We start from the raw sequence: 17492 nt of genomic DNA, 5'->3' as shown, positions 1-17492 counted from the left end.
TGCTATTATATTTTCTTTGAATGAAAGCACCTAAATTAGTGACTGGCTGCCATTCGGAGGTGAAGCTACAACTCAGTCTCATTTAGAAAGACTTTACTTGCCATTACTTGCGTGTCCAAATGAATGAGTTTCTATTGGTGAAATGCTTCAAAACATCTAATATAAACACACTCCTCCACAGAGTTTGGTTGCAGTTTGCCACAAAAGCAGTTATTTGTGTTTTATTGTCACAAGCAAAGCTCAAACCGTCCGCTCCGATCTGTTTGCTTTACCCCGGTCTGATGTGCTTCAGTAGGTGTGTTTTGCTCTTGAAGTCGCACCCTGAGTGGCAAAGTAATCCAGTGACATTTTCCAAATCTGCCTCTGAGTTTAAGATTGCCCTCTGGACTGCATACATCACACAGGGTTACAAGAGCATGACAGCCCTGTTTGTTAGAAAGATTCATTGAGCAGGATTCGTTTCGTTCTTCCCTTCAAACACATGAGCTGATGAAGGCGGCTCTATTTTCAGCCTAAAGACAAGGCTGACCTCTGTGTTTGGATGTGTCTAAAACACAAATCAGTTATTTTCGCATGTATTGTTGTGCAAATACTGTACAACATGGCTCACTCACCACAGTAGTTTTTTGTAATTTTTTTTTCTGATATCTAAACTGATATCTAATATTGTTTACACTATTTCTAGATAAGATTCAGAAGTAGGAATGGGAACCAAGAACCAATTCTTATTCAGAACCAGTTCCACGATTTTACAGATGTTTTGGTAATGATTTCAGAATGAATGACTCTTACAAACTGCTTCTTTTTGGTAAATTAAATAATTGACACTGATCAGTTTATTTTAATTCTCTAATGACTAACTTTTATGAACTTGTGATTCGTTTGGTGAATTATACAATACATCCTGACCAGTGTTGTTTTATTCCCTATGAATGACACTGTAAATGATTTGCTGTTGAAAATCATCCAAAGTGTAAAAATCTAAAAATACTTGAATCATTGGCAACTTTCTTCCAAATGTTTCTTCCTCAAAAGTACTGAAAGAATCATTAAGCGAACCTTTGAGAATCGTAATTTTAGATTCAAGCCAAACCTGTCGGTTTTCAAATTCCGGTTACAAACATGTTTTATTTTTGCACAACTCTACCTGATTATCAAAAACGGACATTAATAGTAGTTGACTAGCATGCAAAGAGTTTGAAAGTGGATATTTTTGTCAGCGTATGCAGTAATAATAGCCATCCTTGGTATTATAAGCTGAATGGGATTTCATGCAACTTCAAACAGCCCACAGCCGTTCTGCCCCATAAAGCACGTGTCTCTGGGGACGTTCCCAGACTGGAATATCTCATCAGACGGTACAGGAAGCTCGGGGAACTTGGAGGCCGTCCTTTTAAAGGAAAACATCAGCGGGTGAGACGCCGGCCGGAGAGGAAGACAAAACAGTTCAATTCACAGTCTGCCTAGTCATCAGCCTTGTCATCTAGGGACTCTTATGTACCTTTGTCCATGACCTCTGTTGAGCTCATCCGATTGGTAAGCACTTCCTACTTTTATAGACGAGACAGCCATTCCAGGGGTCGCTTCCATCCATTCGGTGAATACACATGTATGGCGATTTCTGCTTATGCCTCCCAAGTCCATAATAGATCACTTAAGCAGTCAGTATAAGCAGAACCTCGACACGGGCCACTGACAAAAACCTGCGACTCCCTGAACTACAGACACCCTTCGGTCTATTGCACCAAGGGTCAGAGGTCACCTGACCAGCTCGAACAAACCCCTAGTCACCCTCAATAGACTCTACATGGCGTGTTGCTGGATCCTCTGGGTATGACTAGTTTTTGGAAACTAACAATAATCCCAGGTAATCACAGTCTGAGGAAATGGCCTTTTGAAAGAGAGAAACCCAACACCGGCTGCGTTACAGTAAATTATTTATATGTTGGCAAGCTCAGTCGTAATGAAGCGATGTCTGTTGTCTGAGATAAGCACGCTGGTGATTTGTTTTCATATGCGGCGCTGACAAATGGAACACAAAAACGCGGGAAAATTTGAAACCTGTGCATGGCTGTAGGTAAACATCTTCGCAGGGCTGGTCCACCTTAAGTTCCTTTTCTTTTTTTGAAGAGCTGTCTTGAAAGATACACAAAAGATAGGCTTGTCACAACAGATGTTCCAGATGCGACCTTTTTTCTTTCTTTCTTTAACCATAGTGTGTTTTACGGAGCCTTTACTTTGCTATCTGATGAGAAATGTCCATGTGTGTGGTGAGTTGCTTTCAAAATATTTATATTTACAATATTTATACAATAAAAATATTATTACTGATGCATAAATACTAGTATTGGATGTTCATTAAAAGCCTATTTTATACAACGCTGAGTCCTTGCGCTAGAAAAGCATAAAAACTAAGGTGGATTTTTTTTTTATATATATATATATATATATATATATATAGGCTGTTTTGTAACGTTGTCCATAACTTCAGTAATGTCGTCTTATACTCAATGCCTACAGAGTGTTGCTTTTATATTATGTTGTTGTTGTTGTTGTTTCGGTTTTACACGTTAACGCGTTTCTGTTTAATCATGTATACTGCGTACATAACATGCATTCTTTTTTAAATTAGTTATATTAGGATCTTGTGTGCGTGCGTGCGTGAGTGTGTGTGCGCATGTGTGTATCATGTTCGACTTCAAAGAAGGATACAATTTTCGGTGCACTCGGCCAATAAATATTGCGCATTTGGAAACAGCCGTCAGTCATCATCCATAGATGCAGGTACACAGTCGTCCCTCTCATCAAGACGAAGCGCTACCAGAGAAAACACAGATGGGTAGACCCCTGACGGAAGGGACAGGGGTCCGGGTGTCCCGGGCTTCCTGAAGGCCAAACTCATTACCTCTAGCCGGCAGCAGGCTCACGCGAAGGGAGGCCCAATCCCCCAAACGCGCTCTTCCGGACCCAAATGTAGACTACAGCAGGGAAATAACACATGCGCTTCACTTGACAATACACGGATTGTTAAAAGATTTAATTACAAGCTAGGACGAATATAAGCATTCTATATATGAAAAAAAGACTAGTTTATATCTTTGTGATTACGTGTTTTAAGAAGACATTTTGATAGTAAACCAGATGTGACCCGGGACCATAAAACCTGGAAGCAGAATAAATAATCTTTGCTTTCCATTCATGTCTGGTTTGTAAGGATAGGACAATATTTGGCTGAGATGCAATTATTTGAAAATCTGGAGTCTGAGGGTGAGGGGGAAAAAAAATCTAAATATTGAGAAAACCATCTTTAAAGCTGTCCAAATGAAGTTCTTCGCAATGCATATTACTAAACAAAAATGAAGTTATGATATATAGGCTTATATATAGTATGTACATAAATTAAAATTATGAAACTATTTTGTGAATATGGTAAATATTTTATTTTAAGTGTATCCTAGTAGGTAGCCTAATTATACACTAAATTGTATATTATTCATTTATTTGTTTGTTTAAAAAAGGGAACCAGAACATCAGTTTATTTTGAATATTTATAAAATATGAATGTCTACAATTTAATTAATAGGCTATAATTAAGCCAGAATGGAAATACACTTATGACATTAAGAATGATTCTGGCAGCCTATTTAGCATGCGTAAAAATAGTGAATTCCTCGTTCGTGTTTTGTTTTTCATTGCCTTTTTTCTCAGTTCAGTTCATTTTTTTCCCCTTTAGTTTTAATCGCTACTAACGCAGAGCAATTTGAAATGTGCATCGAGTTGTTACCACAAACAATATATGACACGACCAATTAGTCGTCGCTCAAATAGCTGGAAACATTGTTTAACCTTTAGTGCTTCAGAAAGTCGTTAGCTGTCAGAGGTCAAATGGTGTGCAAGCGTTTCTTTCCTCTGCCATGGGATTAAATCACGCTGTGAAGAAACCGTAGACGCTGCCAAACACGGCTAATCTATTAAAAAAACCTCTCACTTCCATTTACAGTAGAATTACATCAATTCTGAGCAGTAACATCTATAACTGCGTGCATTTCGTTTTGTAACTGCACAGTAAGTATAAAGGCTTCTTATTCATCTTGTTTATTTTTTTTCATAATCTTTTATTATTATTATTCGTTTTGTAGCCTCAGTCTGTGTATAATTTGCATAGTTTGACTTGGGCAAAAATTAAATAAATAAAGAGGTAAACCTATAATTAAATATATACGATTTAGTAATATTCAACCATTTCTTTTACATTTATCAGTTAGGGTTTTTTTTTTTTTTTTTAGGTTGAAATAGTCTGATCATATCAGGATTTGAAAATGCATCAATGATTTCTTTCTCTCCAGTACTCAAAATATGTTTGACTTGGAAGGAAAGCAGGGAGTTGCATTGCCTCCAAATAAGGACAGAATGAGATGTAGTAGTACCTTGAAAATTGAATCTAGTAAATCTTTTAAATGCTAATGAACATGCTTAAAAGGTAAAATATTTAGTGTTTATTTTACAAGTTCAGCACAGTCATTCTGTTCATTTATTGGTTTGAATTGCTGTACTTCAGTGCCACGTTACAAGCTTCACTGACCTGCTAAAGGTGGTCTAGCATTAAAAAAAAAGTTTTCAGCACCTTCAAAACAGCGCAACATGCAAATATTCCATCTATCTAGAAGCTCAATGGCTCAAGGGTGATATATAATTTATGGCTTTTTAAAAGCACAACCAAAAAAGTGCATCCAACACAAAAATATAATTCCAGTCCGTGGTAATGCATTATTTGTCTGAAGAAGTCTCCTTGCTCCAAACACTAGTTATACTGCAGTTTCCAGGTGCCCTGCCATCCAGAGCTAATGTTGGGTCCACCGTGCTCATCCTAATGCTCCACAAGGACATATGTGACATTTCTCCCATCAATAAATATGACTGCTTCTCTTTCCAATGCTTCGAAGCCACTGCAAAAGATGTGCCCGACCCAAAACTCAACAAGTTTCATGAGTCTGGGACTCAAGGTTTGTATGTATTTTCTCAGAACGGCTCTCGATTTAAATCCGCTTTGGGGTCATTATCTGGGAGCGTAGTCGTAATGAGTCGACGCGCTTGTTGCAGAGTACATGTTGGCCGTGGCTGGGTTCATGTGAGGATGGTAACCGTGGCTTCTGATGCTCGGTGAGGGATACGGGGACGGCCTGGTTTTGGCTCCCAGATAGTGTTCGTAGGTGGTTGGGTATTTGTATGGATGATGGTGCAGGGTGTCGGGGGGTTGTGGGTGTCCTTCCAGGCGTAGCTCGTGGGGTGGACTGCGAGGGCCGGCTGTGAGGGGCATGGTGTGCAGGCTGCCAAGGACCGGGAGGGACGGGCTGAGGACTCGGGACATCAGCTGGTGAGCAGGGTCCGAGTGGAGGGTAGTGCTGCTGGGGTCACGCTCGTATTCTCTCCTGCTGTCCTCTGTGTTTGGGACAAAACCAAAAGAGCGAGAGCAAGATTTTAAGCATTTTTAAGGCTGTTTGGCTTTTTTTAATGTTGTTTCAGACTAGTGGAAAGAAAACATCCAAAATTCACTTGCACACTTCATGCACTCTTATCTATTTGTGTCAATAGATTTTAATTTCCGTATGTATCTTTAAAGTTTTTTTTTTTTTTTTTTTTATAGCATAAAAATGGTTTTAATCTCCTATTTACACTGCACAAATATTTTGAATAAAACCATAATTTTTTTTGAGATTTCTGCATCATCTAAAAGCTGAATAATTGCGCGTTCCATTGATGTGTGGTTTGTTATGAGGACAATATTTGGCTATAATAACTGTTTGAAAATCTGGAAGCTGAGGGTGCAAAAGAAAATCTAAATATTGAGAAAATCGCCTTTAAAGTTGTCCACGTGAAGTTCTTAGCAATGCATGTTAATAATCAAAAGTCAAGTTTTGAGATTTACAGTAGGAAATTGACAAAATATCTCCTTGGAACATGATCTTTACTTAATATCCTAATGATTTTTGGCATAAAACAAAAAGCGATTATTGTGCCCCACACAATGGTATTGTTGGCTATAGCTATAAATATATCCATGCTTTTTAAGAATGGTTTCGTGCTCCAGGGTCTCTATCTCCTATCTACACTTTACACAAAGTTGTGAATAAAACAAGATTATAAAAGTATGTATTACAAGAAAATACTATTTCAGTTTTTCTACTTTAAATTTTTATTTTAATTCCGTGATACAAGCACTTTCTTTGTCATAGTGTTTCTACACCAGTTAATTTTTCCAGTGTATATTCTGAAGAGATTTGTTCATATGATTTTCATGGTTTTATACAACATTATGGTCTATAAAGAGATTTTAAGACCATTAAACCATCTCTATCCAGTATTCGGATTTCTATTTTGGACGTATAAAATGTTCACATTTTATGAGATGCAAAAAAAAAAAAAAAAAACTGCATATCTGAGCAATTTCATGAAACTTGTAATAAAAACAACGTTTGCAATTCTTAACGTAATCAGTCAACTGGAAAAATAGGGAGCTTTCCATTAGTTAATTTTTAACGCTATTCACCTGTGGTATCTTGCCTTAAAATATGGTATGGTGCAAGATATAAGCAGGTGTGAGTCATAGTGGTCGTGTTATTTCTAGGATTATTTTGCACAATCGAACCGTTGATTAGAGGTCTGTTGGTATAGATGCACCATTCTGAATGGCTCTTTAGGAAGCCCTGACAATGAGTTCAGTGAGCTGAACTGCAATGAAAAAGCGTTGTAATTTAGTTCACTTGTGAAGTGAGATGTGCTGTGGCTGATTGGCAGGATAAGTCATAAGTGTCCTTCAGCCAGAGAGGCGAAACAGGAAATCATTTTACACAGAGCGCAGGACTGAAAAATCTCAGTTTGAGCATGTCCTCTGGGCATGCAGCTGTTCAAACCTTTGTGTACTGAAATTTGCAGCTCTCAAATAGACAAATGTAACTGTTTTGCCCTGATTCTTAGAAACCAAAGACTGGAGCAATCACTCGACTGAAAATCCAAACTGGCTTTATTTGAACCTGTTGCTCATTTCTAGTAAATTGGCTTTAATCACAGCTGAATACGGTTCAGTGTTTAAATGTGAATGTACATGCACTGTTTGATCAGTGATAGGCACACAATATTATCCATATATCAAATATGACCATTTGTCTTGTGATATTGGAGCAATGTTCATAAGAAAATCACACTGTTTTCATGCTAAATGAGGTTTTGTTAGCTGTGTTTGGTGTACAGACCTTTCTCTGTACCGTTCTGCTGTGGGGGAGAGGACATGGGGTTCCTGGTTCGAGCAAACGCACTCATGATTTGCAGAGACCCCGGCCTGTGATTCCTGGGCCTGAAAAGCATGCAAGATCAAATCAGTGACATGCATCGGAAAGCATTGTTTTAGTCTGTATGAATGAGTGCTATGTCTGAGTGGCATTCTATTTTTGCTAGAATTCTGTCAGAGCAATAAATCATATTTCTGCTTACTTTAGTCTTGTGTGTGTGTGTGGATGAATTCTTTTTCTCATTGTCAACGAAGTTTTAAAAGTAAAATGAATGTAATACATAATTTAGTGTATAAAATGTGTACTGTATTTAAAAAGGCAATGGATATAATCTAGTTCAATCTCTATTTTTAATGTTAGACTGAAAATATAAAAAAGATGCAATCCCAATACTTGCTAAATATTTACTTCTTTTTTTTTTTGTCACAAGCACAAACAACGTTTCGATCCACTGTTGCTTGTACTTGTGTTTGTGTAAATAGATTTCAATATTGAGCAAGCATTGATAGTGTGCGGGATTGCGTATTTTTATATTGTTGATTCGACAATCTGTTGTTGGACTGAGTTTGTGTTGATAAAGTAAAGTTGGAGAAAACGTAGCCTGCTTAAAATGCAGTTATGCTTCAAATTCCGATTCAGTACCATATTTCAGTATTTGTTCTGTGGGCATTCACGTGCATTCTTTTTATAAATGTGCATTACAATGGTCTTATTTCCAAAACAATATTTCCAATATATATGCTTTTTTTTTTAATCTCACTTAAAAGCAAAAATCAAAAGCTCACCAGTCCTCCGGATCACAGTCTCTGAAGCCCTTGGCAAACGGATTGCTGGCGATTTTCAGTTGCGTTATCTGAGAGGAAGAGAGTGAAAACATGACAAATGAACAAATAAGGGTATTGACCTCCAATATTGTTCATTTATTTCTATTCTGACAATGAAATTGTTTATACAGGTTATCATTTCTCAAGTCCATTCCAGAGCTTGTGTTATTATAAGGCGTTCTTTGATTGTAAACTCATTTTTCTGTCATGTTACGCTCCAATTAATCGCGTATACGATACTGTTAACGAATGTGGTGTTACTATAAGGGCGTAGACACTCGATGGCTGTATTTATATTAACAATAACACATTTCAACGTTTATTTGGACACCGATTGGAAACTATTTATGTGAAATATGAAAAGCCTCATGGCTGTGGAAAAGCGTTCGGTGAAGATGTGAATGTGTGTGATTGACCGGAAGGAGTTGAAAAACAAATGTAAAGCCCGCGCGGAGAGATCAAGAGGTCAAACTGATAGAAGACAGAGCAGGAAAGACAGATGACAAAAAAGAAGAAAAACACTGGACAGCTGCGTGAGGTCATCAGTGACAGTCAAGTAGGCTACATTTAGATTTTGATAAAAGCTGCCTTATTGCGATCATATGAAATTGTTTTAATATGCCTATTAACAACTGCATTTTAAAGTCAATTCTAAAATATTTTCATGATAGGTTTCTCGCTAACTCATTTAGGCTAGCTATTTCTATTAGGATCGTGTTTTCGAGTTTTTAGGGTTTCATTTTCCTTCGGACATAAAGTTGCATGGTTCAAAACAATGAATAGCTAATTTTAGCAGATACTGTAAGTAGCTAAGCTATATTTCCCCGTATAAAGTATTTAATTGTGTGATTGCGGTAATATTATAATCAGTGGGCATATGTGACAACAGTAAGATGCTTCTAAAAAGCAGTAATAATTAATGTGTGAGATGCACTTACTCTGTGGTTTTGATAGGCTGTGACGGCGGTGAATCTGGTCTCCTCGAAAACAAAGGTCTTGTAATTTTCCTCGGCGTATTTTTCACTGTCTTTCCTAGGATCCACGTAGACCACGTGGAATCTGGGCTGGTATCTGTGCATTGAGTTCAGTATGATCTGCGAAAGCAATGCATAATTGAACACGACGTAAGAAAAATATTACAAATCATGCACCGCTCCGCTTGAGATGAATTTCGTGCCGCGCTTCACGCATGGACAGAAACTTCTTATTTAGCATATTTTAATTACTTTAAATTAATGCATGGAAAAAAGGTGAAATAAAAACATTACATTTGAGTTATTAAATGTGGAAAAACTAAGAAGCTATATATAAGTATTATTATTATTTTATGCAATTGTATTTTAAGTAGGTTTCCGTTAAAACGGCGACAAAATAAAAAGCAAGACTTACATGTCCGTTGTCGTCCAGTAGATTGTTGGTTAGTTTGAGTTTGTCGAAGGAAACGATCTGTTTCATCCACTGCGCTCCTTTGGCAGGTGAGTCGGGATGATAGTGCACTCTTCCTGGAGTCGCTGGATCAGCTTTCCCAGCCACCAGCCACGAGGAACTGTGGAAGGCATACCTTCAGGAAGACGGAGAAAGAGAATGAGCGCTCAGTTTGGGGCAGTTCTTCTCTTTGGATAACACTAATGATATGGTTCACCAAATATGATTGACGTTTGCGGTGTTTATTCGTTTTGATGCATGCATAATAGTCGGCTCATAAGTATTTGTCCTTGGCACTCAAGTACCTGTATCGTTTATCATCCACTGGTAGGAAATCCATCAGGAGCATGTAATCTGCCATTGGGTCCATTCCAAATATTTTGACTTGAAATGTAGGAAACATTCGTCTGAAGAGGAGAATGCAGAAGTAATCCGTTAGTTACATATGCTACTGTATTCACGAGTAAATTATCTGCTATGTTTTCGATTTATGCAATCATTTTGTATAAAGCCTTCTGTAATTGGACTCTCTTTGTAATTATGATGGCGAACTATTTTTGGGGCAAAATGTTGCTGACAAATTGCAACGAAGCATACAATTACAGTATTAGGCCTACCTACGTTTATTTCCAGCACACGTCACCGCGTATCTCTCTCTCTCTCTCTCACACACACACACACACACACACACACACACACAAGCCTGCGCACAAGGATGCAATGCTCGATGTTGCAGAATAAACGCATGCTGTGTTTGCAAATACATTATTCTGAAACCGTGTAAGCCCCTTCTGAAGGCACAGCAGTGAAAGTCCTGGAATCATTGTGCAGTGGACCTGAGTCTTCTCGAGGCGCTAGTTGTGGATAGATGAAGCTAAAGTAGCTTTGAAAGTGGCTTTCTTTTAGATCCAGTGTAGTGAGTACCTTTGGAATGACAGATGACCCTGTCTGCGCACACACACACACACACACGCGGGCAACCCTAAGCTATATTAGCTGTTAAAATGTTTTCTTTTTTATTACAGTTTTCCCTTAATCTTCCTCTTTTATCCACATCTGTCGCCGTTTAGTATCTTGTGTAAGCAGATCATTATGAATCAAGGCCCTGACTTTATGGGGTCATTAATCTTGTTAAATAGAAGTCACGATTATATCCACAAGTAAATAAGTAAAATGATTCAAATGGATCCATGTACCACCTTGCAAATAAATGTATAATGTTTAACCTACATTTAAGAAAATGTTGTTGTTGTTGCTGTTTGACCCGTGATTTGTAGTCTTATTATTTAATTTATTATTTAAATAAAAGTAGTGTTTTTGAAGTGTATATATGCCTACAATGGTGACAATTATATTTGACCGATTTGGATATAGCTACGTTTTAAATTTGTTTTTCCTCATTCTTGACCCAAATGTTCTTTTATTTTATTTTGCATGCAAATAACTGATTTACTTGTCTGTTGCTTACACTGAAATATACGCAGTAAAAATAATAATAATAATAAAAAAAAATAAACCAATGATTTATAATAATAATAATAAATAATGACTGATTTAATTGAAATCAAACTGATGCTAAATTTGGAGTCATATTTCAGCTGAAGTGGTTAATTTTTAGTTTAACCCGGTCTACTTATGGAAGTATTTAAACCTAATAAAGTAATACAAGATCGGGTAAAATATTTCAGAAACTGTGAAAAACTAAACTAGTGTAATAAATTATATTGTCGTTAGACAAGAAATTTAACATTTTTAAATGGGCTATACTTTTCTAAAATTGGAAAGGAAAGTGACATCATCTGATACATCATGAAAGAAATTAAAAATATATATATGGTTATGTGCAAATGTTTGACACAAAGCAAATTTGGCTAAAATATTATTAGAACACTACGGGCTCGGGAGAAAAAAACTCCGCTTTTATGTGCAAAACATGTCTAGGGTCTGTAGCCAATGATAAAAGCTGACGCCACAATATTAAAAAAAAAAGTGATTTTCGGTTGTCTTTAATCAGAATAAAAGTATAATTTGTTTGCGATAAAAATGCATGCAATATAATTCCCCATTGAACTGTTCCGACTTTTAGTAAGCCACAGCAGCTGTAAGATATTAACACTAAACTAGATGAGCGGTGCTTCTATTGGTTAAGTGACCTCATTCTCATTATTATGCAGTTGCAGTGCTCCCTTTTGCCTTCCCCACATGTCGTCATTATTTAAAAGATAATTTGTTGATAGAAACGTACCTTAGAGCATCGAGTTATAATACTTCCTGACTGAGGCCTGGCCATATGTGATTTTGTCTGTCTGTGTGTGTGTGTGTGTGTGTGTACGCTCGTGCGCATTTATCTTAGTCTCACAGTGTGTATATATATTAATTTATTTTGCATTCGTTTAATCACGGTCTGTTTTTCACTTAAAGGCAAACTGAAGCTCGAGGTTCACCTGAATAAACAGACCTGCCTGTAAAAATAAGACACTATAGCTATGCATATGCTAGTGAATTAATGGTGAAAGCCATGCAGTCAGGGACCCTTTAGCACACAGGTGAGCTAAAATGTACTGTATCTCATGCTATCTGTCTTATCATTGTGTAAATACACACGGTAGACTGTTTACACTTCATTGTGAACGGCCATGATTGTGCTAAGCTAATGCACTGTTCATGGTATTTATTCAGTATCGGACCTATTGAACTTTCTGACAATATGATGATAAATGTATCTTTCCCGTGCAAGAAATAGATCTGAAGACGTCTTGAGCTGCTCCAAAAGGTTTTCGAGCGTATTAAGTCTTTAAAACACGATATATAATGCTCGGCACATCAGTAGTTCAAGTACATGGATGATTAAGCTTAATTAACATCTCAAACTACTCAAATGTGCATTTAATTATATACATCGTTTTTTAGTTAAACAAATAATAAAGTATTTTCAAATGCATTAATGTCGAGTATTTTTTTCTCTCTTAAACTAGTAGGCTGATTATCTCACAATATCCTAACACATCATAGTTCAGGTACATTGATTGTGAATCTTAATTAACATTTTAAAATTTCGGAAATGTCCATTTAATTATATGTTACGCATTATAAGTTTGTCAGTGTTAAATAAAAAAAAAATGCTAAAGCATAAATGTTGAGAAAGTTAAACAGATTATTATCTAAAAAATATAGCTAATGCTTCGCACATCAGTAGTTTAATTACACTGAAAATAAAGTTTTAAAATCATTTTTAAACTACTGAAATGCACATTTAATTGTACGTTAAACATTATACGACGTTTCGAAAGTGAGTTTGTTGTTTATTATTTTTCTGTGCATACACTTAAAAATAAAAGTGCTTCACGATTCCATAGAAGAACCTTTTTTTGTATAAATGGGTCTATTTAGAACTTTTAATATCTGAAGAACGTTTCTATTTCACAAAAGGTTCTTGGATGTTCTTTAGGATATAAAAAGGTAAGAAAGAGATGGTTCTTTGTCTAAATGGTTCTTTGCGGTAACAAAAACAGTTTTTCTGTGGCATCGCTGTGAAGAACCTTTTAAAGCACCTTTATTTTAAATAAAGTTCACTACAGAAATCTGTCAACTCACCTCCCAGCTTTCGTGACAATCATTTCAGTCCCAAGTTGATTAAATTCATCCCAGAGCGCCTTCATTTCCAAATGTACATTAATATTGGCCACTTTAGGGTTCTTTTTCACCAGCGTTTTGTTCGGCGTTGAGCTTGACGACGACGAGGAGCAGCTGGATCCTCCGGTGTCCGCCTGCGCCGGGGCCTGCGCCGGGTTCGATCCGGGATAGCTGTAGCCGTGCTGGGCAGCAGGGCACGGCTCAAACTGGCTTTCGTGGTGGCTGTATGGATCCCCAGGGGAAGGAGAGAGATGGTAACTTCCAGGCGTATTGAGACTGCTCAGGCTGCTGGTGGTGAAGGCTGCAACATCGCAAAAATGGGACAGCTGCGTCAGCCACGGGCTTGATATTGCTGAAATCATTCCAAAAACCGGATTTACAATTTGCGCAGGACTCGACCTATATGATTATCAAAGAGAAAGGAACTTCACGACGTCCCAAGTGATGAATCCAAGAACTCGTTCTCCTTCTAGGTTAACGCATATTGACAAGGCGAAGCAGCTGCGATGAAAAGCCGCGTTAGAAATGTCTAAAAATTGTAAAAACGCCTTCCTAATTGGCTTTGTATGCGGTCTAAACTCGCGCGCATCGGCGCTCCGTTGTTTTCAGAGACTTGCGCGCTGTGAACTGTTCCAAGCTTGGCCTCTGTCCTGCCCCTCTGCTAAACCGAAATACAGACTTCTCTCTTATCTCTCGCATGGGGCCTCCCCTTTGCGATAAAACCGGTTCTTATATCTATTTAGATAAGGAACTGCAGGTAATGTGTCTTTCCTCGCCTTGGGACGAGACTGATTGACAGAGAAGTGCGCCCCTTATAATGGGCTTTCCGGCACCCATTTACTTTTGGATAAGTGTATCGCCCACACCGCCCTCCTCTAACAATAGACTGGTTAGCTGGCACGACGGAGAGAAAGCAAACAAACACCCGCGCAACACGGACAAACAACTAATGTTGCGAAGGAACAACTTTCCGGTCCATTTCTAGAATGCGATTTCCTTTTGTTAATTTTTTTTGCCATTGGTTTTATCGCTCGACTGACAGGCTCATCCTTCTGGAATCTGAGATTCCTAGCTTTCTGACACTTTGCAAGCTTCGGTTTGCACCGCACACGCTTACTGTATGGTTTGTGTTATCCGAGGAGCACGCGATGGCTAGCCTGTTTTACGAGCTGCGGCTGAAGTGTAATTCGGGGGATTACAGTTGCATTTCTGGGTACTGTACAGATTAGCGCGCGGCGTTTTATTTATTCAGTGCGTCGGGTGTAAATAGACGGAACGTGCTGTGCTGAATTTATTAATGCAATATTGAAATACACGTGTCTTGGCGTCAACTGAAAGTTTTTCAACAAACTGAGCGAGCCCGACACATCACAAGGTTATCGTCAAGATCGTGCCCGTACCTTCCATCTCCCGCGTGACTGTGCTGTAATGCATTTTAACGGATCTGGAACAGTTTTGCACCACTTGCTTGTCCAGGCTAGTGGCGTGTTTGTCAAACGCTGTGTTTCCCGCTTGATCCCTCGCTGAAATCAGACAGGCAATACTGAAAGCGTTTGCCTTCGTTGAAAGGAGACTACAGTCGTCCATAAGCGAGAAACCGAGGCAAGGAACAGCGCTTCCGAGCTACTCCATGTCGAGAACACGGACAGTAGGCTACAAACAACAACGACACAAAGTTGCGTTCTTTGAGAAAGGGCCTTTTGGCGGAGTCGGTGCTCTCCAGTGTTTGCAAAACAAACTATTCCCACGGAATTTGCTCTGCGTTATATGCTCCAATTAAAAGATCTGCTCAAACACGTCGGTGGTATTAAAACATTGCGCCTCCATGCACGCACACACACACACTTAAAAAAAAGTTTTCTTCCTCCGCGGTGTCTGGGTGATGTCATTAGGGCTCGCTGGAGAAGAGCTACTGCGGGAGAGAATGTCAGAAGCGCGAGCTTCACGCCTCCAGTGCACGGTTAAAAAAAAAAAAAGGAAAAAAAATGTGCATGCTCACCGCGGGATCTTTTATTTGAATACGACCTTGTCAATCACTGTAGCAAATTTCAGTGGCAAGAAAAAAGTAAGTAAAAGAAGACGTCACGCAGATGTCCTGCTGTACTTTACAGCAAATTATATGTTGTGGCTTTTCCCGCTGGTGCGCGCAGACGCTCTGTACTGTACACCAATGAACTGCGCGCTCAACGAATCCTGTTTAAAGTGGTTGACCTATCAGTGCATTCAACCAAGGTTCCTCAGTGGTTCCTTGCAACATCTTGGGCACACTGTAAATTGTTCTTGAGCTGCTGAATGCTCTTAATGGTGGTTTTTTAAGTTATTTTATCATTTTTATTTATTAAGGAAGTTCCACTGTGGTGCCAGGCTGCAAGCCTTTTTTGGTTCTAACACTTATTTGATTCTAGATTTATTAGGCCGTTCTCAATGGGCAGTAACTGTAAGCAAGAAATACATGCTTCCTGAAATGTCTGCATTGTTTTGTCTTTCTTTAAATCATTCAGGTCTGTGCAACTAGATCATGACCCAAGTGCGCGTGAAACGTAAGGAGTGTATCGCGTGGCTTAGGCACTTGACCCTGGTGTACAATATCTAACTGGTTATCGGCTTATCAAGGTTTATAATTAATGAATAGAAACAAAAGTTATGTTTTGTTGACCTGCAACGATAGCAACCGGATTGAATCTAGTTTACACTCGGGCGATTGAATAACAGGCGAAAGCGGCGGGACACTAATGAGATAACCTAGTTAACGACACCACTGTTTTCACTTCAGCTTAACACTATTTGTTTTTGGATGTTTATCTTATGCCTAGCATGCTATCGGTCATATATAAACAAATGCATTTTCTAAAGAAAAGATTTGAGGTGTGTGGCCCTTTCATTCAAATAATTACTAGCTGATAATTCGTCTTTAGTGTTAATAAAAAGCCCACTTACAAACATGCATTAACCTCCACTTTACATTCCACTTATTATATTCGTATGATTATATAATTTGGACCACATGATTTGATTAATTATATTTGACTTAAAAATAAAATAAAGTCGTACAGATGATTATTGTTGCATCATTATTTTAGGCTTTAGTAGCCTAGATTTCACATTACTTACCGTGTTTTTGATGTATACAGAAATGAAACAGAAAACGAAATTGTTGCGTTGGTGACTCATCCCTCAATCTAAAGTAGTTTTTATTTATTTGTTATTGTTTTGTCTGTTTGTATGAGCGGTTGCAGTGATTTTTGTGCAAGATCAAGCAGCAGACGTGCGTAAGTATTTCCTTCTTTTATCAGATGCGTCTTTTGATTCCAGGTCACTTCATCACTGTCAGGTCGGAGGCGTCCTTTGTAAATACTCAGGTGATAACAGACACTATTCAGAGCTTGATAAAACTGGGCAGACTGTGATGTTGCGCGACGGAAAATACATTTAGTACAAGGAAAAATGAGTTGCATTCAAATAATAGTCAGTCATTAAAAAAAAAAGCATGATTTTTTTTCCCCTCTTTTTGTAAATATCACTTGATTTTCCACAGCAATATCTGCAAGTAGAAGTTTAAACGAATTCATTAACAGCGGATTCAGATTTTGGGAGAAAAATGCATTTATATTTGACATATTCCAATTTGCCTTTCAGCCTCGGAAGTACTGTGCACCATTTGTCCTTGCATTTTTTTTTTGGCACTTGTAGCTTCTTAAAAAAAAAAAAAAAAAAAAAAAAAAAGACAGGCCATACTGACTGTGCAGATATTTAAGATTGGGGGCTTCTTTGTTATTATTCTTGTGTCTGGTTTCCGTGCAAGCTTATTTTCACCACTATGCTTTAAATTAAAATCTTAAAGTTCTTTGTTAGCACTTAATGAATTTTGGAGATGTTGGCTATTCACAGTTTGATAAAAGTGATACATATGTTTTTGTAGAATTAGTATGCATCATTAGTTTGTGGTTTGGAAGCTGTTTTCAAGGGAAACCCTTTTCCTATTTTGTCTCTCAGCGACGCCTTTCAGAATCTACTAAGTGTGTGTGTGTGTGTGTGTGTGTCTGTCTGTAGCCTACGTGTGTGTGCAATTTCTTTCTGCATAGCTACCGTATTACATCTAAAGTAGAAGTCATTTTTGCTCATGAAAAATCAAATAAGGTAAAAAGCCATGCATTTTAATAAATGTAACGTTTTATAAATGCTATTGCAAATTGAGGCTTCAAAGGCCAACAGCCAATGTAACATTCAAATATGAATATCCAGCTTGAATGGATTCAGTTTGCGTAGTTTTGTGACTAATCATTTATAAGGCGCTAAATAATGTTAAATGTCAGCGATTTGTTTG

General features: G+C 37.9%; 1 protein-coding gene across 2 annotated transcripts; it reads right to left on the bottom strand.

The window, feature by feature from the left end:
- Positions 1 to 4366: 4366 nt before the first annotated feature.
- On the bottom strand, positions 4367 to 15448 carry LOC113048949 (T-box transcription factor TBX1-like). Of its 2 annotated transcripts, none has more exons than XM_026210931.1 (8): positions 14569 to 15448; positions 13130 to 13520; positions 9841 to 9942; positions 9500 to 9671; positions 9049 to 9204; positions 8072 to 8139; positions 7251 to 7351; positions 4367 to 5439 (listed from the first exon to the last, which is right to left on the bottom strand). In XM_026210931.1, exons 1-8 carry the CDS (start codon positions 14753 to 14755, stop codon positions 5057 to 5059), a joined length of 1560 nt encoding a protein of 519 aa, XP_026066716.1. In that variant the 5' UTR covers positions 14756 to 15448; the 3' UTR covers positions 4367 to 5056. The 2 variants fall into 2 exon arrangements, with proteins under 2 accessions (XP_026066716.1, XP_026066717.1); XM_026210932.1 differs by having other exon boundaries at positions 13130 to 13469.
- Between the last annotated feature and the right edge of the window lie 2044 nt (positions 15449 to 17492).

The sequence above is a fragment of the Carassius auratus genome, chromosome 30, assembly GCF_003368295.1.
Source record: "Carassius auratus strain Wakin chromosome 30, ASM336829v1, whole genome shotgun sequence".
Lineage (NCBI taxonomy): Eukaryota > Metazoa > Chordata > Actinopteri > Cypriniformes > Cyprinidae > Carassius > Carassius auratus.
This window is presented reverse-complemented; position numbering and strand designations above follow the sequence as displayed.